Genomic DNA, 25536 nt, shown 5'->3' on the forward strand with positions numbered 1-25536 from the left:
TAACTGACTTGCCCAGGATTAATAGCCAGTCAATGTCAGAGTTAGGATTCATACCCAGGTTTCCTGAATCCAATCAAAGTTCATGAATCTCTCTACCAAACCAAGTCACTGCCTGCAAAAACAGTTGCTGAAGGAAATATCAAGTCTAGATAAGACAGTCTGGGTTCTTATGGAGCTTGACAATCTCCAAAAGGGGTACAACATACCAAAGGGGTTATTATTAGAAATGTAATAGTGTAAGAAATGTTGAAGTGACAGGGGAAAATGGCAATTCGGGGCAGAGCAGCAATATATCAAACTAAAGAATTATAGATAACATTTAGTCTATTATTCTGAATATGTTAGGTAATATTTATCTTTTACCACTCTTTACAAAGCTAGTTAATTTTAAGGATAAAGATGTTATAAATAATATGGGTCTACTCTAGAGTTTCACCTCATGCCCTTCAAATTGTAAAAACAACAAAAGATGAAACAATGTGAGACGGTCTGTGGGAAAATGTGCACATGAAAGCATTCTTGGTGGTGCTGTGAACTGGCCCAACCATTCTGGAAAGCAATTAGGAATTATGCCGAGAAAATGACTAAAATGTCTATACCCTTTGGCTCAGAGAGTTCACTGTTAGGCATACGTACCAAGGAGGTCAATGATAAATAAAAAGGTCTCATATACACCAAAGTATTTATATAAGCCTTTTTCTATAGTAGCAAAGACCGGAAACAAATCAGGGACCTATGGATTAGGGAATGCCCAAACAAAAAGTGATACATGAAGTAATGGAATATTACCGCTTTGTAAGAAATTATGAATAGGCAGAATAATAAAAATAGCACACATCGACATAGCTCTTTAAGGTTTGCAAAGTGCTTTGTACATTATCTCATTTGATCCTCACAACAAACCTGTGAGATAGGTGCTAGCATTAGCCCATTTAGCATATGAGGAGACAGAATACAGAGAAGCATGGGAAGACTAACATGAACTGACGAAAAATGAAGCAAGCAGAATCAGGAAAATAACACACACAAAGACTACAACCATGTAAATGGAAACAACACCACGAAAACAATCAAAACCAAATTCAAAGACATCACGCTAACTAAGCTTGGCCCCAAAGGAGAGATGCAAGGAGGCGCCTCGCCTGGCTTCTCTGGCTACAGGAGTGCAACACTGCATATAATGTCAATGCTCACTATCTCGGTGGGTTTTGCTGAACTTTCCCCTGCCACCACCACCTTCTCTTGTTGACTCTTTGGTTCTCTGAGAGAGGGAGAGAAGTACACCCTGGGAAATGCAGGCGAGATATAAACAAGATATCAATGGATTTTAAAAAATGAAAATGGAAAGAACAACAACAAAACCCAAATCAAACTGTGAAATTATCATGACTGAGCCTGGCCTCAAAGAAGAGACAGGAGAAGGCACCTCCTTCCCTTCTTTACAGAAACAGAGAACCAGCAGCTCTCTAGATACACTGCATATCATATCGGGCTTGGTTGCTGTCTTGGTTAGTTTGGCTAAACTGTTTACCCCTGCCCTTGTGCTCCCCTCACATGACTGTCATGAGACCACATGAGATCACATATTTGATCGGAAAAGTAGAAAACCCTTTAGAAATGTAAGATGCGACCCCAGGAAAGTAACACACTACACACCTCCCAAGGCCAGTGTTAGGTGATAGATGGACTCGTGCATCTGCACAGCATGCTATGTGCACACAGTGCTGGTGCTGACTTGGGAGGAGTATTTCCAAAGAAAGACCAATGCCTCTTGTGTGCTGCTGCTGACCTTAAAGGCATCTGAAGTTTTCTACTCTCCTTTCACCAGTATTTGTAAGAACAGAGTCATGGAGAGTCTCAAAAAAGCAAAAAAAAACCCCTTGGTTTTAGCTGGATCATGTGGTAGGGGCTACCTGAGAAAGGGACACACATTGTCTGATTTGGGTGCAGTGGTTGCCATAAGGAATTTGGTACACAAATATTTCCACTACGTAGTTCTAGGAAATCATTTGGGGGAGTAAAGGTCAGGTAGCAAGATCTTAAACATTTTACTGACTATTTCAAAAGCAAAATTTTCACACGCTTCTCAACTTTTTGAAATACTGAACAAGCTCTCAGCCACAAAAATAATGGCCCCCAAAGCTTTCTGCTTCGGCTTATTCTGGGCCTGCATATCTCTAGGCACTTATTCTCGAAGAAGAAAGACAAAAGGTGTCCAGTCTGCTCAGAGAACCGCTCTAATAAAAGTGAAGACACCTAGTAGAACACCAGGGAGGCGAGTGCATGCGACCTCAGGCACCACTGCCCTTTCCCAGAGACAGTAAGCCACAAAGTTCAATGTTCTTTTTATCCTTTTATTTGGTTTTTTTTTAAATGTATAGATTCTTCCTTCTTCCCTAGGGCCATAAACATTTCTGTTCTTTCTTTCTTTTTTTTTTTAAGGCAATTGGGGTTAAGGGACTTGTCCAGGGTCACACAGCTAGTAAATGCCAAGTGTTTGGTCTGAGGCCGGATTTGGACTCGGGTCCTCCTGACTTCAAAGCTGGTGCTCTATTCACTGCACCACCTAGCTGCCCCCACCATTAACATGTCTACATTAACATTCTACATTTTCTCCATAGGTCTTTTAGAACTTGTTATGTTGTTTTTTGTTGTTCAGTTGTTTTCAGTTCTGTCCAACTCTTTGTGAACCCATTTGGGGTTTTCTTGGCAAAGATACTGGAGTGGTTTGTCATTTCCTTTTCCAGCTCATTTTACAGATGAGGAAACTGAGGCAAACAGGGTTAAGTGACCTGTCGAGAGTCACACAGCTAATGTCTAAGGCCGGATTTGACCTCAGAAAGATGAGTCTGACTTAAAGCCCATTCTATCCATGGTACCCTGTTATACTATTACCACTAATTAGTTAAAAATAAGAATCTAGAGTATTTGTTCCATTTATATATTCCCATCCAGATCACAGGATCATAGATTCAGAGCTGGAAAAGGACCTTAGAGATCACTGAATTCCATGCTCCCCATTTTACAGATCAGGAAACTGAGGCCTAGTGAGGTCTACCTAATACAGCTATTAAATGTCCAAGGCAGAGTATGAGCCTAGGTCTTATGGCCTCAAAGTCCAGTACCCTGTGCACTAAATCAGAGCTTCTTAAACCTTTTCCACTCTTGACCCACAGTTTAAGAAATGCTGCACAAAATCACATGGAGACAACTTGGCAGGAGGGGAAAAACAATGGACTTGTGATTAGCCTGGGCACCACCTGGGTGTGCGCTTGGGCAAGCTGCTACACCTTGGGTCTACACCCAAACACAATAACTTGCATGCCTAGAGAGGCAGAGACATTATGCTGTGCTGCCTAGGGGTGTGTGTGTGTGTGTGTGTGTGTGTGTGTGTGTGTACGTTTATTTATAGTCAGAAGACAGGCAGTGACCTTTTCTGCCTTGCAGTGGTTTTGTTCCTAAAGACAACTCACACACGTGTATTCCCATCAGACCTTGTCCCTCACAACCATCTGTTGTACAGGCAGATGCCACCTTATGTTCAGTTGAGGGGGAGGGGGATGGACAAGAACAATAATCACCTGTAACTGTGTATTGAGCTGACTTACAATAAATTTACATATATTGAAATATACAATGTACTCCTTCTAACTAAAAAAAATCCTGTCCTACAGATTTATATTCATAAAAATACAAATACCATTCATTCAAAAAACACTTATAAGTGCCAGTTGTGTATGAAGTTCTGTGCCTTGCTATAGGCACGTAGAAACTCTCATCCCAACAGGCTCTCCTTGCAGTCCAAGGGGAAGGCATGGGCACAGGTGACTGTGACAACGAGGGGGCAAAATCGATTGCAAAATCAGGTCTCCAAGCAAAGGGATCCGAGGAACCAGGGGTGGGGGAAGGGCATCTGGGGGATGGTGTGTGAGTGGAAACTAGGAGGAAGGAGGAGCTTAAATAGAGATAGGACACTGGGGGAAGGGCAGGGTGCTGAGAGAGAAATTGGGGGAGGAGGGAGTCCATTCCAACAATGAGTGAGGAAAGAGTTTAAGAAACATGAGATGGAGGGCAATCGGATTTGGTTAGAACAGAAAGTACTTGAAAGAAAGTAGCATGAGATATGGCCGGGCAGGAAAGTAACACACGCATTCATATTACACAGATGTAAATGACAAAGAACACTATTCTGTGCCATTAGTGGGGCTGGGGGAGGTACCCATTCGATTGTAAGTTCCTTGAGGGCAGGGACTTTTTGCCACTTTTTGATTCCTCAGTGCTCAGCACATAGGAGACACTTAATAAATGTTTACTGAATTGTATACACTCACAATGGTGGGACAGAGGTGTATCTCTCTCTACCTGATAGGTCGGCTGCTCTGCTCTTTTCCTAGTGACCTATGTAAGCTCCCCCATAGTTTTCCATAAACAAATGCTAAAACAACACTAAAAAGGTTTAGTACCAGCCCATACACTGATGCTACTTGGAAATGGCAGCTTCTGGTTCCAGCTATTTAACATTAGCAGAGTGTATGCTACAGCATAGCAATTCTTAGGTTCATTATCTTGTAATAAGAGGTGCCTCCAAAGGACCTTTGGGAAATGCACACAGGGCAGAAATTTCACAGGAAAGAACATGCAATATACGTGTGGCACAGTCAGATCAGAAAATTTTGGCCACACACACACTTTTTTAAAAATCCCAACAAAGTCTCTCTCAGATCATCTTCCCTTAGGCCCTAAGCAAAAACCCTTAGCTTTAATCACAATAGAAGTATATTTGCTCTATATCTAATTTATGGAGCAAATTAAATAACTTAGTATAAAATCAGACAATACTGCACTGGTTTGGAACTTGCGAACACTTTGGAAATCGCTCCAGTTATTAGAAAAATGAAAATAGAACAGAAGTGAGGTTATGTGCCTGGCTCAAAATTTCTACAATTGGCAATGTGTTGACACAACATTCCCACCAGACATCAGTGACACTGGCACCTGGACAATGGGCCATAGTGGAAAGATAATTAGACTTTGAGCCAGTCTGAAGAACTGGGTTCAAGTCTTGATCTGTTACTAACTTCCTGTGTGACATGAGGGCACATGTGACCTCTCTGAGCTTAGTATCTTCATCTGTAAACTCTCATCAACAAGTGCTTATTAAGCGGTCACTGCGGACTGGGCATTACCTAGGCACTGGGGGTACAAGGAAAAGCCAAAACAGCCCCTGCTTTCACAGAGCTTGCATTCTAACATGGAAGAGAACATATACACACAAGTGCACATATAATCAAGAAGAGATGGAAGGCCCAACAGCTACAGAGACCAGCACGAGTCTCCTGCAGGCGGTGGCCTTGGGCTGACTCTTAAAGAAGCCAGGATTTGGGGCAGCTAAGTGGCGCAGTGGATAGAGCACCAGCCCTGGAGTCAGGAGGACCCGAGTTCAAATCCGGCCTCAGACACATAAACACTCACTAGCTGTGTGACTCTGGGCAAGCCAACCCCAACTGTCTCACCAAAAAAAAAAAAAAAAAAAAGAAGCAGCAGCAGCCAGGATTCTATGAGGCAGAGGGTAAGAAGAAATGGACAGATGTCATGAACATTCCAGGCATGCAGCACAGCCAGTGCAAAGACATGGAGATGGGAGATGAGCACCACGTGTGAGAAACAGCAAGTGAGCCAGTACAGCTGCTCTCATGGAGCCTGTGAAGGGGAGCAATGGGTTAAAATGCTGCAAAGACAGGCCATGGCCAAGTTGTGAAGAACTTGAAATGCCAGACAGAGCAACTTATATTTGATCCCAGGGTAACAAGAAGCCACTAGAATGCCCTGAGCAGGGGATCGTCATGGTTAGACCCACACTTTAGGAAGACGTGCAGGACAGATGGGACTGGGAGATGTGAGGCAGTGAATCCAAGCAAACGGCTGTTTCAATGGCCCAGACATGAAGTGACTGAGCTGGTGGTCATGTGACTGAAGAGGACAGATGTGAGAGGAGCTGAATGGAGAGGCGAGGGATAAGGGAGCTGACAGCCTCCTCCACACCAGGGTACTGTGGAGACCAAATGGGGCGTCTGCTCGATGTGATGTGAACTAGAAATGCTGCACACGTGGGAGCTATGAACACAAGGTTTATCTTCTCCCAGCGTACTGATGAGCAGAACAGAGAGGCCTTCCAAGGGGAGTCTGAGGAACGTTGGTATTGTCACATTTCAGCGAAGACTGCCAAGTTGAAGGACCAGGGAGGCTGGAGTGTCAGTCCCTTTTAGGAGATTTTTAAGAAGAGGGTCAATTGTCTACTGAAATGACAGACAAGGATAGTCCACCCTGAAGGTCGGGGGATGTCACAGGTGACCTCTCACCATCTTCCAGTTCTAATATTACAAATGACACTTAAAAGGTGATTCAACTACAGGTCTCTGACTAAACAGGAAGCAAAAAACTTGCTGTAGAAATCAGACTGCTTTTTCTCACTCTGCAACTCCTACAGAGACATGAGGAAAAGAGGCAGCAAAAGCAGCCACGGAAGGACGTCCAGGAGGTAGAAGAAGGCTATCCATGGAACATTAGAACCAGCAGGGGCTCAGGGATCACCTAGTCTGTTGATTGTAGATGAGCAGACTGAAGCCAAGGGAAGAAATCATTTGCCCAAGGTCACACAGCCAATTAGTGGCAAAACTCAGACTAGTTCTTTCTCCTATATGATATAGCCTTCCAGGAAGAAAGCAAAGGAAAAAAGGGTTTTAAAACCAATTTAATGGTTAACTCTGAACAATGTTCATAGTTAATTATCTCATTATTGTTTCTTAAGCTCTCTTAAGGGTATCATCAGGCTGATTGGGCACTAATAATAGGAAAGGGAAGTACTGGTGGTACTGTAGCTACTGCTGTTCCCTAAAGAGAAATGGATAGAAAGGACACCCAAGGTCTCCATCTGGAAAAGGAGGTGACAGAAGTGAGTCATCAGGCAGTTCCCTGGGCCCCTACCAACTATGGTCATCATTACAGGGCACTTAGAAAGCTGTATAAATCATAGGATCAGAGAATATCAGAGCCAGAAATGATCTATGACATCATGATGGTCCAACCTCCTGCTTCTAAAGATGAGGGCTCTGAGGATCAATGACCTATCCAAGGTCACACAGCCAGTAAGTGGCAAAGCAATGATTCCGGGGAGTCCAGGGAGGCTGATTCCAAATCCTGTACCTTTTGCAACATAATACCATGCTCGTCAACATTACCATTTCCAATCATATATTTCATTTTTTCAAACTATTGCCTCCTGTTTCATAACCACTCATAGAAGACTACCGAAGCAACGACTTCCTCTCTGACAAAAACTATTTCAAAGACTGGAAAGCGGTTTGGAAGAAATTAGGTTTAGACAAACATTCTGCACCATATATTGAACAATAAGGTTCAAATGGACACATGGCCTAAATATAAAAGGACACATCATAAAAGAATTAGAAGAGAAGAGAAGGAGGTACCTTGTGCACCTATGGACAGAGAAAGAATTCTTAATTAAATGAGGAACAGAGGTGATCAATGAAGACAACATGGACAATTTTTAATACAGAATATTGAAAAGTGTTTATATGAACAAAATCAAAGCAGCTAGACTAGAAAAAAGCAGCTAACTAAGAAAAAATAGCACAGCAAGTATCTTTGGCAAAGGTCTACTGTCCATGATATGTGGGGAATTGTCACAGACATGTAAGAAACAGAACTATTCCCTAATAGAAAATTGGTCAAAGAACATGGAAAGGTAGTTCTCAAAAGAAGAAATTCAAGCTATTACAATATGAAAAAAAAGCTCCAGGTCACTAACAGTAAAAATAAAGACTAAAGATAAATCAAAATTTAAAAATCTCAACAGTTTCATATCACACATTAGATTGTATAGATGACAAAGATTAAAATGGTCAGTGTTGGAAGGGCTGTGGGAAGACAGGGACACTAATGCACTGAGCACGGAGCTGTACCTTGTTCCAACTGATCTCGAAAATAATTTGGAATGAAACAAAAAAAGTCACTTTGCTGTACATACCTTTGAGCTAGCAGAAACACTACTAGACATAGACCCCAAGGAGCAAAGTCAAAGACAAAGAAGCCCTACATATACAAGAACAGTCATAGTACTCATGGAAAGATCAGTAATAACAAAAATAACCAAAACTGAATGTTGTAAAATTATCATGACCAAGCTTGATCTCAAAGAAGACATAAGAGAAGGCACCTCCTTCCCTTTCTTGCAGAGGCAGAGGATCACAACAGATAATGTCAGGCTTTTTTAATGCATGGGTTAGTTCTGCTCAACTGCTTTTCCCCCATTCTTTTTTATAAAGGGCAGTTCTCTAAGAGGAAAAAAGGAGGATGGATACATTTGGTGATATCAAAACAAAAGATATCAATAAAAATTTCTTTATAAAAACATAAATTCTGCTATAGAAACAAACAACAACAATAACAAAAAGCAAAAGGGAGAAGTGAGGTAGGCCCGTAGCTAGATGGCACAGAAGAATCCCAGCAGCTGGGAAGAGAGTCACTTCTCCTCTTCTGGGGCCCACACAGACACAGGTACTCACTTAAGGATCTTCCCGGCAGTCGGCTGCTCCTTTCCCCAGTAGTAAAGGTCCATCCCAAATGGCATCACAGGTGCTCTTGCTCGCTCTTCTGCAAGCTTCCTTTCCTTGCTGTCGTCAGCCTCTCCCAGAGAAGCTGCTGGGGCACTTCCAGATACACTAGAAATCACAGGAAAAGCCAATGATGAAAGACAGTTAACAAGGGCCTCCTGAGAGAGGCCACATAGCTTCCTGGGAAGAGCAATGGACTTGGGTGGAGCCTGAAGGCCCCACTTCCTAGCTGACACTTCCTAACTTTGTGGCCATGAGGAAGTTATTTAAAGTTATTTCCCTTTGTGAACTACAGTCCTTTCTACTGTAAAATAGGGAATGATAATTCTTCTGCTTCCTATTTGTGCCAGAAACTATTTGTTACAGGGAAAGTCAGAAATGTGAGATCTTATTCATGGGCATGTCTCCTGTCTTTGGCTGCTTAGGTAAACAGACAGGGAACTCTTCCTAATTTCAGATGAGAAGCTCCTGAATTAGACATAGAACATCCAGTACAAGCCCACCTTGGAGATGGGCACCTCCACTCAAGTATGGTTCAATGAGGGCCCGTGCCTCACATCTTAATCAGGAGGAGCCCCAGGCAGAACGGTAACCATGAAGAACACTCAGCTCTGTATTTTTTTTTCCACTGACCCAAGAAGGCTAGCCCAAGATCATGGGATTTAGAGCTTGAGAAGACCTCAGTCCTGCCAACCCCTCATTTTATAGGTGAGGAAACTGAAGCTGAGAGAAAGAAGGGATTTGCCCAAGGTCACATAAGTCTGGCTCTAAATTCAGTAGTGCTCTCTCAAAAAGGCAACTTGGAGAAAAAAGAATTGGTTTATCTACTTCAGAAAGTAATGATTCCTTAAATCCATAATTTTTAAAAGACTACTTTGCAAATACGCTCTATATACCTTTTGAAAATATTTGGCCAGTTGTGAAAATCCATTATTACTTTTCATCAATAAACATAACAAAATGCTCTTGAAAATAAAATGTCCATCTTTATTCTTTTAAAACCTAATATAGCCAGAGCAGTCCTGGAAAATCTTTACCATAGAAAAGAATATTCTTTTTCCATGATGGTCTGCTATGGCTTTCACATCCTTCCTTCTTTCCCCCCTCCTTCCTTCTCCAGCCACCCATCTTCTACCCCTCCCACCATGGCCCAGAGGCCATTTTTACAATTACAAAATCATCCTGTGACCCTGTAAAGATATGAATAATATATTCATAGACTTTCAAGGTTGGAATGGTCCATATAAATTACCTAATTCAATCTCATGTCCAACTGATGAATCTCTTCTACAACATCTCCAATAATTAGTCATCCAGCCTCTGTTTGAAGACCTCCAGCATTGGGAAACTCACTACCTCTTGGGCTACTCCATTCCACAAAGTGTGGGTACTCTGTTCCTCTGGAATTGGGCTTAAGCCTATCCTAGCATTAGATAGCTTTGCTTATTATTATAATTATTTATATTGAGCTAAAACCTGCACCTCCTGCATCCCAGTAACATCCTCCCACTGTCCCCAGTCCTGCCCTCTAGAACAAATCTATTCTCTTCCACAAGAAATCCCTTCAGATAGCTGAACAGAGGGGCAATCCCTCCCAGCCCCCCCACCCAATCTTCTCTTCCTATAAAATGTGAACCATTCATGAAGGCTTAACTAAAGAATAAGCCAGACTGGTCGTTAAAGCCTAGAGTTCCAAACAACACAGTGCCAGAAAGGCACCTCAATTATTTGGTAGCCTTAGGGATCAGTCTGTGCAGCAAGGCCCATGGGCACAGCATTTCTGGAGGAACACAAAGTCTAGAAAGAGACCTGCTGGACAGAGGAGAGAACGTGGGGAGCCTATCTCGGAGCACCCTCAGGGTAGCTGCAGCACAGGTTGGGTCCAATTCTTCTTCACTGGGTCTTGGCTTAGCAGATGAGCTGAGACCTACTGACTTCATTCCTCCTCCTTTCCTTGGGGCTGACAGATGTAACAGGGGCTCTAGCCCTAGAACAAAGAAGTGTCTGTTAGTGGTATCTTCACAGGTCAAGGTGTTTCACAATTTGTCACTGAAATCCTCTGGATTCTCTATTTGGTCAGAAACTGAAACGGGCTGACATGCTCCCACTATAGGAGCAGAGGAACAAAAGGATAGTGGGATTAAGGCCTGGCCAAAGTCTCACAGCCAAAAAGTAAGGCAGTTAGTAAGAGATGTCTTCCAGATCTGTGAGGCTCACTCTCCATTTGCTAAATCACATTGTTTCTCAGTTTAAATAACCTTTAGAATAACACAACTTCCCCTTATTTGCTACTCTTCCTGAAAAAGGAAGGAGCAAAACGATTAGCATTCTAAATCCACTCTGTTTTTTGAGCCACCCTCTCAAGGGCCTTGGGGCTCTCTAACTAAATACACAGTTCCCAAATACTTAATTCTGAAAAGGAAAATTGATTCTTTCCAACTGAACAGCCAAGCTAGGACAAAAGAGAACCATCAAAGTGACCCACCACCCCAAGACCAACTCTTAGATTACTCACTGAAGCAAGTTGTTAAATTAGCCCAATCCAGAGGCAGACTAAAAAGAAATGGTACATTTCTGTTCTACAACATTCTGTTATACAGGTTGAGACAAGAATTTAAATATGTAGACAGTGGAAAACCGATAAGATAAAATCCAAATGAAATTAACTTGTCTACAAAAATAATTCAGCAATACCTTGATTTAAACTATAATAAAGAAGGAATAAAGCAGACTTACCTTCCCCAAACATCATGCTCCATCTCCCGAGTTTTAGTAGAAATATCAAAAGAGGCTGAGACTGTCCCCCTCAAAGCCCACACAAAGAAACAGCAGCATAGTAATTGGTTAAGCCTCATACCCCCAAATCTATCTTTCTCTGTACCTTTTAGTTTACAGCTAGACCCACATCCCCTGACCTCTCCAGTGCAGATACCAGAAGGGCTGAAAAATAACTGATAGGTGACAAGAGAGGACCGTATACGTTGATAGTTCTTAAGGATACTCACTTTGGGGAACAGAGATCTCAGGTAAATTAATCCACTGAATCCCAAAAACCACCAGTTAAGCTAACAGTTTAAGGAAAATAACACTGCATTTACATACAGAACATTAAGCGTTCAAAAATACGTTACACACATTACTCCATGTAGTTCACACAACAGCCCTAGAGGGAGGTACCTACCTTCTATCATATACATTGATAATCCTAGTGATCATCTCATCTAGCCCATCCTCATAAGCTCTGGGAGGTGAAGATCACACAAGTAGGCCTGCTGGTTCCAAGCCACCCCTTCTTGGCCCCATATCCTATACAGAAACTACACTGTCCTCAGCTGAGTTGTGACCCACAAGCCCCCTTACTCACATTATGGATGTTCTTATGGTGAATGTTCTTACAGCCAGAGGAGTAATAAAAAGTGCATACACCCCCCCCTCAAAGTGGGTGATGCGATAAGTCTCGATAATTCACAACACTTAAAACCTGGACCCCTAGATAACTGACAGCTGAGTTCTGCTTCAGTGCCAATGAGACTTTGGGAACACTCAGAACTTTTTAAACTAGAACTAGAACTAGACTTTTTAAAAATGAAAAGAACTTCCCAACAAACACAATGATCATCATCCCAGGAAACAGCATTGGGCTTGGATTAAGAGTGCCTGGGTGTGTGGATAGAGCACCGGCCCTGCAATCAGGAGGACCTGAGTTCAAATCCGGCCTCAGACCAAACACTTGACACTTACTAGCGGTGTGACCCTGGGGAGGTCACTTAACCCCAATTGACTAAAAATTAAAAAATTTTTTTAAAAAGAGTGCCTGGGTGCCAGTCCTCCCTCTGCTTCTTACAGTCTACAACCAGTATGATGTTAAGCAAGTCACTTAACTTCTGAGCCTAATTTGTAGCCCCATAAAATAAGGAAGTCATACCAGATAATCTCTTAAGATCTCTTCCAGTCCCAGATCCTACCATTATCTTGCAACAGAAAGACAATTCTTAAAGTCCTGAATGAGAAAATAATACTCATTTTTTATGATCATTTTACCCCAACTAAATCCTGTTAAAGATAGATATCTTGCCAACATAAAAAGTATAAAAGTGGGAAAATAGCAAGCTTAATGAGTCAGAAATCCAGCCTCTAAGAATGTCAGAGCAATCAGGCTCACAGTCAAAGGAACAGACACCTCAGAGCAGACATGCCTATGTTCAGCCAGGGGGATATTTCAAAAATGAGACTTTTTTCCCCCTACTTCCCCTTTGGTAAGAGTTATTTATGTTGCTCAGCTATGTTAGCAAAGGTTTTCCCCCTCTAAGACTCAGTCATCAAAAGAAAGCTAAATTAAAACAATATGATTCAGAAATCTTTTTAGTAAATCTCAATTCTGTTATTAAAATCCCTTATAACGAAATCTGTTCTTATGAAATGCCCTATAACATTTTTTTTCCTCAAGTGAGGAGTCAGGATAATTATTCTGATTGTGGGTCAGTTCAGAGGGAACAGGTACAAGGGGAGGAGACGTACACTTACAAGGATCACTGGAGCTCAGGAGCCCCTAAGCACTACACCTTACCATGTGAAAAGGAATGTAAAGAAATGATCTTTCTAAAATGTGTTTTTTGGTATGGATTCAAAAGATAGACAGGGAGAATCTCTGTCCAAAAGCATCATCCAAAACAATGCTCAAATTTCCAATTTCTTGCACAATTTCAGGGGCAAACCCACTTATTGACAATGACATACATGTACAAGAGCTCGTGCACACACGCGCACACACACCCCCTCACTCACCCCCACTGAGGAAGGGCAAGACTGATAAGTGAACAATGTGACATTTAGATAGATACAATCACAACTAAAAGATCAATACAAGAATTCCTAAGAGTTACAAGAATGAAATATATTTTTCATTGATTTGTTGTTTCAAGCCATTAAAAAGATGGGTAAGCGTGTTAAAGAAGGGTAAATACTAACAGTGTTTAAAAAAAAAGCCTCCCATTTTAACATTGTTGTAGAAAATCAATCTCACTGACATACTTTTAAAGTAAAAGTCCCTAAAGCAGACAGCATTCCTCAGACACCAAGAACATTCATTTTCAGAAAGAATAATGGGCTCTTGGTAAAACAAGAAACAAAATGGGATGGTTACAAACACCCAAATCAAGGAATTTCAACTGCTTCTTGCCTCCCGGCAAATACAAGTACAGTGGCTTGGCTCAACTGTACTCCCAGAGTTGCTTTTAGAAAGAATCATAAAAATGTCCAAATCCCCTTTTTTGTTTAAATTGACCAAATGGCTCCTATTTGCCTGAAGCAATAAAGCAGACAGTGTTCAAGAGATAAATCGATAGGAGGAAATAGAGAGGCTGGGGTTTCAGCTGAAAGTTAGGCTGCTGAATGCGGACATTATTGATTTTACCTAGTTCAGCTGGCCTTGTAATTAAAATGTAAATTTGAGAAAGAGATTATGTCCTGACAGAAATGGTGGGATTAAGGGGAAGATAAAAGCCCCTCAGTGAAAATTCAGAGAAAGAAATGAGAAAGAAAAAGAGCCCAGGTTTCTTCAGCTGTGTGGATTTAGCCTAAATCTAACGACTTCAGATTCACCTAAGTTTAATTGAAAATACGGTGACAGAATATAAACTAATGTTATGAACTGCAACTCACCCAAAGGGCCATATATACTATGGAGTTTGGGTGGTACCTTTTATGAACTCCAATGTAAAGCAATCTATCCCTGCTGGGGAAAGATAACCAACTGTATTTTAAAAAATATTTTTAAAGTCATGCAGGTCCCCGGGTGCTTTGGAGCCTTTCTGCAACATCCCTTCACGGGGGGGGGGGGGGGGGGGGGGGCGGTACAGGGGGCCTCTGGAAGCCAGGGCAGGGCCAGGCAGAGGCTGGGGCTTTTTAACTCACCCTAGAAGGCGCTGGCCTCAGCACTGGACATAAGCAGATCTTTCCTATGTGCTCACTGATGAGAAAGATCAGGAGATTCAGTCAGAAGGGTCACTGGAGGTTCAACTCCCTCATTTTACAGTGGTTGAAACTGAGAGGGGAAGGGACTTGGCCACAGTCACGAGGGACAAGCATGCACATCCTCTGACTCCTAATCCAGTAAGAATCCTGTGAGATCTGGTAGGGACCTCAGAAGAGAATGCCAACACAGCCAACACTGCCAACCTTAGAAGGAAGGACACTGGTGACTCATCAAAGGGATGAAAGGCCATCTCTACAAACATGATCACATCTCCCAGAAATGGTTTTCAGCATCCTGAAGTGTTCTTGAGGCCAACAATGGTCATCAAACGAGGGGCACGGAGAAAAAAAAAAATCAAAGCAATTATCCGAAGACTTATGCTATGATTACCAGACTTTTTGATACTGTTATGCTCCAATGATGATTTTATTTCAAGATTCAACCTCTCCTTCATGAAGACCTGCATGGGACATGAGGCACCTTTAACAAAAGGGGATTAAAATTCATTGCACTGATTTTTCCACAGTAATATCATAAATCAGGGCTATTGAGTATTCAGTGGTTTATTTCAGCCAAAAGCTGTCTCTTAACCAATGTTACACATGACTCCAACACTCTACAGTCCAGGCACACTGGTCTTCTTATGGCTCCTCACACACAATCATCCATGTCCCATCTCTAAGTCTTTGCACTGGCTGTGACACATACCTGGAATGCCCTCCTTCCTCGTCTCTGCCTCTCAGAATCCATTGCTACCTTAAAAACTCAACTCAAATGCCTCCTTCCACCTGAAGCCTTTCTGATCCCAGCTGCTGGTGCCCTCCCCCTCAAATCCTCTTGCATTTATTTCACATACATTTGGAATGTATGTGAAATGCATGCATTTTTTCCCTGTCCCTCTCCAAATATATGGACGTTGCATCTCCCCATCCAACAGCACTGCAGCTCACTGAGGTTAGGGCCTTTCATTTCTGTTTTTGTATCTTCAGGCCCTGACTCCGGGAAAGGGCTTGAGGAATTCTTGTTGACTGAATGACTGATTGACTGGTTGATAAATTTGTTCTGACACCCACCAGTGACTTTGGTTAAGTCACATCAGTTTCATCGGCCTCATTTTACTTACCTGCAAGATGGTGATAAACATACTTGCAGTAATTCCCTCACAGGGTAAGGATAAAATGAGATTATGTGAAGTACTTTGTAAACTCTATTACAAATGTCAATTACAAATATCATTACTAGCACTATCAGCACTGAAAGGCAGCATGGAGCAATGGAAAGAAGGCTAGAGGGGCAACTAGGGGGCACAGTGGATAGAGCACTGGCCCTGAAGTCAGGAGGACCTGAGTTCAAATCTGACCTCAGACCAAATGCTTGACACTTGCTAGCCGTGTGACTGTGGGCAAGTCACTTAACCCCAATTGCCAAGAAGGAAGGAAGGAAGGAAGGAAGGAAGGAAGGAAGGAAGGAAGGAAGGAAGGAAGGAAGGAAGGAAGGAAGGAAGAAGGAAGAAGGAAGGAGGAAGGAAGAAGGAAGGAAGAAGGAAGGAAGGAAGAAGAAGAAAGAAGAAGAAAGAAAGAAAGAAAGAAGAAAGAAAGAAAGAAAGAAGAAGAAAGAAAGAAAGAAAGAAAGAAAGAAAGAAAGAAAGAAAGAAAGAAAGAAAGAAAGAAAGAAAGAAAGAAAGAAAGAAAGAAAGAAAGAAAGAAGGCTAGCCTGAATCCAGAGGAGTCAGGGCTCACAGAGGCCAAATGACCTAAATATGAGACCATGACTCGAAGTCAGACACCAGCTGCTGAGCTGCAGCAGGGAAATCCATTTCCACAAAGGGAATTCCCTATAGGAATTAGTTAAGAGGCACAGACACCCCCAAAACACAATTACCCTCAATAAAGGCTTTACCCAGCTTTGAAAGTGCTTTATAAATGGTAAGAGCCAACAGAAACATGAGCTGTTCGCATTCAACTCCATTCAAGTCAATTCAAATCAGAGGCAGTGAGGTCTAGTACAAAAGCATCAGACAGAGTCACAGACTGAGTTCAAATCCCAGCTCAGGTCACTTAATTTGAGTCTCAGGCTCTTCATCCACAAAATGGGAGTGACAATGCTTATGCTGCTACTTCACAAAGTGGTTGTGAAGAGGGCCCTTTGTAAAACCCCAGAAAATGATAAAAAAATAGGACGCTATTAGAATCAAACATAGTATTAACATTCTCATTTACTAACCACCTCACAAGGAAGGAAACAAGCATGCATGAAATATCTACTATGTGTCAGGCACTGAGCTAAGTTCTTTATCATTATTATCTCATTTGAGCTCCAAAACAACACTTGGAAGTAGGTGCTACTTTTATCCCTATTTTACAGAGGAGGAAACTGAGGCAAGCAGATCTGAACCACACAGCTAGGAAGTAGATGAGATTGGATTTGAATTCAGGTCTTCCTAGCTCCAGGCCCAGTAATCTATCTACTTCCCCTAAGCTCTAGAGAGATGTGAGCTATGATTATTATTGGCTTAATGTATTCTACAGAGTGGTCAAGTCAATATCAGCCATGGAGACTCAAAAGCCTAGGCTGCATAATGGGCACCCTGCTCCTCCAGTTTGTCTCTGTCCTGTTACAGTCTGTTCCTTCCAGTTCTTGCCCCACTCGTCACCCTAAAACGATAAGTTCCTTAAGTGTTGGGACAACATTGTACTTCTCCTGTCTCCACCACAGCACTTAGCACCCAGTCGGGCACCTAGGACAAGAGGCACTCAGCAAAATTTGAGCTGCTTGACCTTTACTTTGCTTCCATTTCTCTGCCAGGGACAATGCTCTTTGGTGAGGAAAGGGCAGAATAAACATGATTAGCAGGGGATAGGTACCCCAGACCAGCAGGACCAGCACCTCACTGGCCCTGAGGAGTTGAAATGGCCAGATCACAATGGCCTGTGTGGCAGGGCTCTGAAATAACTGCTGAGCCGCTGTCCCTGATCTCTGAAAGATGCAGAGAACACAGGAGTTAAGCACCACAGGATGAGGGAAAGGAAGATGCCCTAATTTTGGGAAAAGGGACAAGGAGGGAGTGTGCAGATTACAGGCCAGACAATCTGATTTCCATTCCTTTCCACGAAAATTCTAGAACGTGTCATTTGAGGGGATAGTCAGTGACCGTGTAAAAGAGGTAAAGCAGGTCACAGTGGCCAGCAGAACTCTATCAGTAGCAGGTTGCGCTGGCCAGAATAACATCATTTCTTTTTTTTTTCCTCTTGACACCAATACTAGACTGGCTACTCTCAAGGGAGATGTTGTAGATGTTGTTTACCTGGATTTTATCAAAACATACGACACAGCCTTCTCCTGTACTATTGGACTATTCCTGTAGACACAATAGAGCACAGGGGCTAGGTGGTCCAGAGTTGGATGGACTGAGAGCAGGGTGGTCATCTGGATCCCAAGAGTAGTTATTAAGGGTCCCGTGTTAACATGAAGGAAGTCTCTAGAGGAGGAACTCAAGGGTTTCTGCTTGGTTCTGCGCCCTTTAACAATTTTGTTAATAACTTGGATAAAGGCATAGCTGGAATGCTTAATGACCTAACACAATGAATAAGTCAGGCTCCAATAAGGTCTCAGTTGGTTAGAACTTTGGGCCAAATCCAAGATAATGCAATTTATTACTGACTCAATTCAATTAAATGAGCATTTATTAAGCAGACACATACCAAGCCCACTGTGTGCCAGGCTTTGGGTGAGGCACAGTCTCTGCCCTTAAAATGCTTTAATTCTACTGAGGAAAAACAACTACAGCTATCATTGAGACTTTGCCCATTGCAGTTTCAATGTATTGCAGGTTGGCATAAGAAATTAAATAGGAATTTTGGGGGAGTTTTGCAGAAGCCACAGATGACACATGAAGGCCGGCATACAACATAGAGCTTACGGCCAAACACCTAACCCAAATTTTACAATGAGGTACTGTAAACACCCCATAAAAGAAAAAGAAAAAATGCAGACTTCTCTGGTACAAAGGGAAAGCCAAAAATTTTTACACGAATTTTCCAGATCACTTGCACCCTTGACCCCCACAATGTGGAAGGGATAATTGTATAAAGATAACTAAATTTAAAACATAAACAAAATAAATATAATCTTGAGAGGGGAAATGCCAATAATTGGGGGGATGAGGAAAGGCCAGGGATAGAAAAGGACACTTGAGGTCCCAGGGGAGCCAGGGATTCCAAGAGGTGAAAGAGAAGAGGGGAAGCCTTCCAGGAATGGGCCAGAGCCTATGCAAAGGCATGGAGACATGAGGTATAAGACTATAATTTACAGAGAACAGCAAGTGGGCTAGTTTGTGTGGAATATGGCATATGAAAATGGAAGTCATGTTAAATAAGTTTGCAAAGACAGGATGAAACTGTGAGAGGACATGAATGCCAAATAGAGGAGTATGCATTTTATCTTGGGTCACCAGAGAGCCACTGGAATTTAGGGAGCAACGGAGTAACATAGTCAGGCCTGTGCTTTAGAAAAGTCACTTTGATAGCTGTGCAGGGCATGGGTGCAGAGGGGTAAGGGTAGAGGCAGGGAGAAGGCTGCTGTAATAGTCCAGGTAAGAAGCGACAAAGACCTGAACTAAGGTGGCGACAGCATGAATGAAGTGAAGGAAATGGATGCAAGGTGAAGGTAGAGTGAGAATCAACAAACCTTGATAACCAATTGACTGGGGGGGGGGGTTGAAGGAGACAGCATAAACTCAAGGGCCTTCACCCTCCTGGATGCCTTACTCTGAACACTTTCTAGCCTATCAATATCCTCTCTAAAACAGGGTGCCCAGAGCCAAATAGAATCTTCCAGAGGCAGTCTGACTAGGAGAACTGTCAAATCCCAAATTCTGGACACTACAACTTCCCTAAAACAAGCCCAAGATCATACTGGCTTTTTTGATTATTCTATCACATTTTTGGCTCATATTGAGTTTAGAATTCTCTAAAAACCCTCAGGGGTTATTTTTTCCAAATAAGCTATGATTTAGCCATGTTTCCCCCATCTTGTACTTGTGAGGTTGATTTATTTTTAAGACTGCAATTTCAATATAAGTTAAAAGCGTGATATGGTGGCCAAAAGTAACAATTCCATCTTAGGCTGCATTGAGAGAGGCAGAGGGCATGGGACTAGGGCAGTCATGATCCTGTGATGCTCTGTCTAGATCAGACCAAACTACTCTAGTCAGTTCTGGGTGACATTTCTAGAAGGACAATAATAAGCTAGAATATGTTCAGAAGACTGATCACAATGGTAAAGGGCCTTGAGATAGTGCCATCTTTGGGTGTTGAAGAACTGGGGATGGCTAACCTAAAGAAGAGGATGCTTGGGATAGCATGATCATTGGTCTGAAGCATCTGAAAGGGTGTCACACAGAAGAGGAATGAGATTTGTTCCTCTTGGCCCTCGGAAACAGAAGTAAGAACAACGGACACGAGATTCAAGTAGAGGTAGATTTAGGCTAGAGGTGAGGAAACAATTCCAAACAAATAGAGCTGACCGAAACAGGAATGGGCTGATCCGGAATTAGTAGGTCCCCTAAGGAAAAGCTGGATGTTGGGATACAAGGGGCTAAAAATTCATCTACTGGTTGGACAAAAGATTCTCTGGGGTCCCCTCCATCTCTGCAATTCTGTGAAAGTCTATGAAGTATCACGGCTGGTGCCCAAAGATCTGGAACGGTGTAGGCTGGCAGCGAAAAGGCACAGGGCCCATTAGCGCACACCTTTCCTTGCAGTGAGAGTACAGGGCTCCAGAAGAATGAGATAGAGACCCCTTTCACTAGACTGCTTTCAGAGCTCAATGGGGAACAAAATAGACAGAGCCATCAGTTTCTGTCCTAGCAACCTCAATGACAAGAACCAATGAGAGTTTGCTGCAAACACACATCCTTCTTCCTGGCTTGTCCTTGAGGACTTGTCAGCAGCCTTCATTCAGCAACGCTGATGAGGTCTGTTTCGCTTGTCTCCGACCTCACACAGAATAGGATGGAGCTTCAACCTCAAATTTTCCAGGAGTTGGGATCCAGCTAGTCATCCTCACTACAATGTCATCAAGCCCACATCTTTCCATCTTATCTACAAAAATTGCCTGAGAATCCCTGTCAAATATCAAATGCTTTGAGCACACTTACTGTTTAGTCAATAGGCTTCATTATCAAATGAGATGTACAGAATTTTAAAGGAATGTTCTAAACTAACTAAAAGCTAATCCTTTAAATTCTGTAGTTCTTGTGGTTAATTTCCCCTTCCCTTCCCCTCCAAGTCTCAGTTTTCTCCTCTGTAATATGCAAATAATAGTAATTTCACAAGGATTTTTGAGGAAACTACTCAGTAATAATAAAAATAATACTTCACATTTATATCATACTTTGAACAATGTGGAGAAATGGAGCTATTATCACCGTGGCTGGTTGATTAGGCAACATGATGTACTAGAAACAAGTCCAGATTTGGAATTTAAAAAAACCTTGGTTTAAATCCCAGCTCTGCTGCCTACTTGGTCTTGTGTGACCTCAAACAAATCACTTCCTCTTTTGGGCCAGTTTTCTCAAATGCAAAATGGGGGGGGGTTGACAAAGTGACCTCTCAGGTCCCCTCCAGCTCTCAGTTCTCATCCTTTTTGACCTCTCTACAGCTGCTGGCACTGTTTATCACCCTCTCCTCTCTAGGTTTTTGGGACACTGCTCTCTCCTGACTCCTTCTCAGTCTCCTTTGTCAGATCTTCCCAGGTCATGGCCACTAATTGTGGGTTTCCCCCAAGGCTTTGTCCTGGGCTCTCTTCTCTTCTCCCTCTATGCCATTTCACTTGGTGATCCCATCCACTCCCATGGATTCAATTATCACCTCTATGCAAATGATTCACAGATTTATTTATCCAGTCCTATCATGACCTCCAGTTTTGTATCTTCAACAGCCTATTGGACACCTCAAACTGGTTATCTCATAGACATCATAAACCTGTCCAATATGTCCAATAATGAACTCATTACCTTTTCCCCAAAACCTTCCTTCTGAACTTATCTTTACTGCTGAGGGTACCAGCATGCTCCCAATCAGCCAGGCTCACAACCTAGGCATCATTACTCTCTCTCAACATATATACACAATCTTGTCAAGTCCTATCATTTCTACCTTCACAGTATCTCTTGTATGTATCCCATTGTCTCCTCCAACATAGCCACCAGTGTGGTTCAAGCCTTCATCACTTCAAACCTGGACTACTGAAATAGAATGGTAGCCACTCTCCATGCCTCAAGTCTTCCTCCCTCCAATCCATCCTCTGTTCAGCTCCCAGGGTGACCTTCCTCAAAGTGAACATCTAACCCTGTCACTGCCATACTCAATCCACTCTAGTGACTCCCTTATACTTCTAATATCAAATAGAAAAACTTCTGGCTTTTAAAGTCCTTCACAACCACTACCCCCTTCCTACCTTGCCAGTCTTCTTCCATTTTACTCCTCTCTATACATCCTACGAGACAGTGAAACTGGCCTTGTTGGCATTCCTCTAATGACACTGTACCTCCCAACTTGGTGCCCACCCTTCCAATGGCTGTCCTCTCTGCTTCTTCTTTCCACATCCCACACTATCTTCCTCTTCATTGCAGGGTTCCAGAGAGCCTGTTTCTAAAAATCAATCCATTCCTTCCACTGCCATAAAAATCTTTGCTTTGCATAGATCTGTTCACATCACTCCTCTGCTCAAAAATCTTCAAGCCCTCTCCAATGCTCCAAGCAGCTCTCTGAAGAGCCTGCCCCATCATCACCAAGCTAGTGTGAATTCATCAGAGCCAAGGATTTAGAGCTGGAAGGGGACCCTGATGCCATCTTGTCCAACCCCCTAATTTTACAGATGAAGAAAGTAAGACCCAGGGAGGTCAAGTGACCTGTCCCAAGGTCACCGAGCTAATCAGTCACATAATCAGGACCTGACCCAGGCCCTCGGATTCTAACATAAGTGCTCTCTTTCACTATGGCATTCTGGCCATGCTGGTCTACCGACCTATCTTCTCCTCTTGTATAGCCTCTCTAGCAAAGCAATGTTTCAGGAAATACCAGAGGTTATGTCAGCCTTCTGGAATCATAAATAAACCACCTCTTTCTTTCCAGGGTTGATGTGGTTATCCTAGTCACCCCATCTACTAGTTAATTACCTTTTAAACTTGCTGACACATCCTCCATTTAAATGGTGGCTCTGTGTGTCTGAGATAAAATGCCAAGTTTACATTTTATCTTCTTCCAGGAAGGCTATGAGAGCCTGCAAAAGACATAGCCTGCTGTCCCAGCAGACCCCAGGTGTGCATAAGGGTAAATAGGGATTATACAAATGAGAGGTCATTAAAGGGCTGGTAATGTTAATTTGGCATGACACCCCTAATGGGTTATATCTTCACACTTGAGTTACCTAATCATCTAAATTCTTTTAACAAATTTACATTTCATTTTAGAGATCCAGATTCAAATTGACTTGTCCTATATCACCAACAAAGCTTTAGGTTTTGTTTTTATTTGCTAACCTACCCATCACTTAAGTTTGACTTTTGGGGTCTAGAAATATGCTTAGGTATAAATTTTTCTTCCAAAAGGGGTCTAAAACCCTGGGATGCCAAAAATTCACATTGTTAATGTAATTCAACAAACGTTTATTATGCCCCACTATGTGCAAGGCACTGTGCTCAATCCTGAGAAATAGAAAGATTAAAATGTGATAGCCTTTGTCCTTAGGAGTCCCCATTACATACTCCAGGGCACAGCACATACACACAGGTAAGTATAATACATGTTAGAATGTAATAGGAGTAAAGAAGAAATCTAGACTCTCAGATACAAGATCAGTGGAAGCTTCACAGATTATAACTGGGCTAAGCATAATTGAGAAAGAGAAGAATTCTGAAAGGCAGAAATGACAAGAACGATGCATGAGGGAGGAGAGGGAGAGCTGAAGAGGAGGGGATGGCCTAATCTTGGAGTCAAAGAATCAGATATGGAGAAATCAATAACAATAGTAATAGTAATAATGGCGAGCATTTATATAGCACTTTAAGGTTTACAAAGCACTTCTCATTTTATCTTCATGACAACACTGAAAGTTAAGTGCTATTATGATCACCATTTTGAAGATAAGGAAACTGAGGCAGGCAGAGATGACATGATTTGTCCAGAGTCACATAGCAAGTGTCTTCCTGACTCCACCAATCTATCCAGTTCACTACCTAGCTGCCTCTCAACAAGCAACAAGTAGGAAAGAGGCTGTGAGAGCTTTTGTGTCCAGGAGGCTAATCTGAATGCCTGGGATTCTGGAGCCTGATACAGAAGCTATCCCTATGCACCTCTTTTTACCTGGTTGTTTTCATCATGTCACCCTGCACCTACTCCCTTCACCCCCACCCCAACTTTTCTACCTCTTGCTCTCATAACTGAAATCAAAATACAACATCACCTACATGGTCCTATTGTTCCCCTCACCAGCTTTATGACTTCCCAGACTGTAACTCCCTACCCCTGGCTACCACTCTCCTATATGTATTGTCTCCCCCCTCAAACCATAAGCTCCTTGAGGGTTAGAGACTGTCTTGATTTTGTCTGTATCTTCAGCATTTAGCACATATTAAGTATTCAAAGAGTGTTTTTCATTCATTCATATACCTAGTAGACTACTTGACCTAGAATGTCTGAATGTGTGAAGGGGTATGATACAAAAGAAGACAGGAAAGGCAAGCTGAAGTCAAGATTGTGGAAGGCCATGAATGCCTGGCTAAAGAATTTGTGTTTCTTAATAGAGGCATTAGGGAGCCACTGAGCAGGAGAGTGACATGAACTTGAATTCAAAGGTAAATATTTTTTTTCTTTTTGAAAAATTAAAAACCCACAACACGCTTCTCTAGAATAAGTAACAAATGAAGTGTTCAGATTAAACTGTGGAGTCTGAACCTTTGTAAATTTCAAGAAGTGTGTATTATGGGTTGCTGTATCATATAATAACACAAACAGTAATTTGATTACTTGCTCAATGGGGAGGGAAGGGGTTAAGCCTACAGTTATTGAGACAGATGATAAAATACAAAAAATGTGAAACGGTAATGGAGATAAAAACAATGCCAGTCATATTAAAATTTCTTACTACTGAAAATGCCTATTCCTAAATGCTAATTTTAAAAGTTAAATCTCAAACCAATGAAACTTGGTGGCTAATTATTACAATGTGCTACAGTAGTAGCACATTGCATTTTTTTTTAAGGGCACTAAAGGGGAGGCAGTAAAGTCACCACTTCAGCTTCATGCTAATGCCCAACCTGCCCTGAAGGACGGCACACACTCTGCTTGCTGGGAATTCTGGCTGAGATCAGGTCCTAGGATAAGTCCTGCTGATAAAGGAATCTATCCTAACAGGACACAGTGGCCAGGGTTCAACTGTGCCCAGATAGTACCACATGGGAATGTCCCTGGGTCTGTCCTGTGCTACTATCTGTCAAAAAATGGTAGATGTCTGGCCTGCGGCTTGGATGCTGCCCCCTCTGATAGAATAAGGACTCCTCGGGCCTACACATGAACAAAAAGAAGCAGCATCCAACATGTAATGTATTTTGTTAAACAGACTGGCACTTTTCTTTCTTTTCAGTCTCCTTAAGATACTTGAGAAATCCCCATAAAATGCTTCGGATAAGAACAAAGAGAGAGGAAGAAACTGGGAGCAAAGAGCAGAGAAGAGGAAGGGCTATAAATGAGGATTCAATACTAAATCAGTGAAGAATCTATGTCAACACACTCAGTGAAGGAAGGAATCTATAAGTCATTTTGGTCAAATCAGTCAGTACAGTCTACTGCCATGGAAACTCTGATGTAAGAGAGCCAGGAGTAGAGACAGAAAAAGTATAGTACAGTGGACAACCCACAGACCTTGGGG

The 25536-nt window shown here is 42.3% G+C and overlaps 1 protein-coding gene across 1 annotated transcript in view; it reads right to left on the bottom strand.

Moving 5' to 3' along the window:
• Positions 1-25536, bottom strand: part of UVSSA (UV stimulated scaffold protein A) — a 101895-nt gene that overhangs the window by 21391 nt on the left and 54968 nt on the right. The window contains exons 9-10 of the mRNA XM_020992249.2: positions 10443-10620; positions 8586-8741 (exon numbers count right to left, since the gene is read on the bottom strand). Of these exons, the coding sequence (XP_020847908.1) occupies positions 8586-8741; positions 10443-10620 (334 nt within the window). The remainder of the gene's footprint in view (positions 1-8585; positions 8742-10442; positions 10621-25536) is intronic.

The sequence above is a fragment of the Phascolarctos cinereus genome, unplaced genomic scaffold, assembly GCF_003287225.1.
Source record: "Phascolarctos cinereus isolate Bilbo 61053 unplaced genomic scaffold, phaCin_HiC Scaffold_9;HRSCAF=440, whole genome shotgun sequence".
Lineage (NCBI taxonomy): Eukaryota > Metazoa > Chordata > Mammalia > Diprotodontia > Phascolarctidae > Phascolarctos > Phascolarctos cinereus.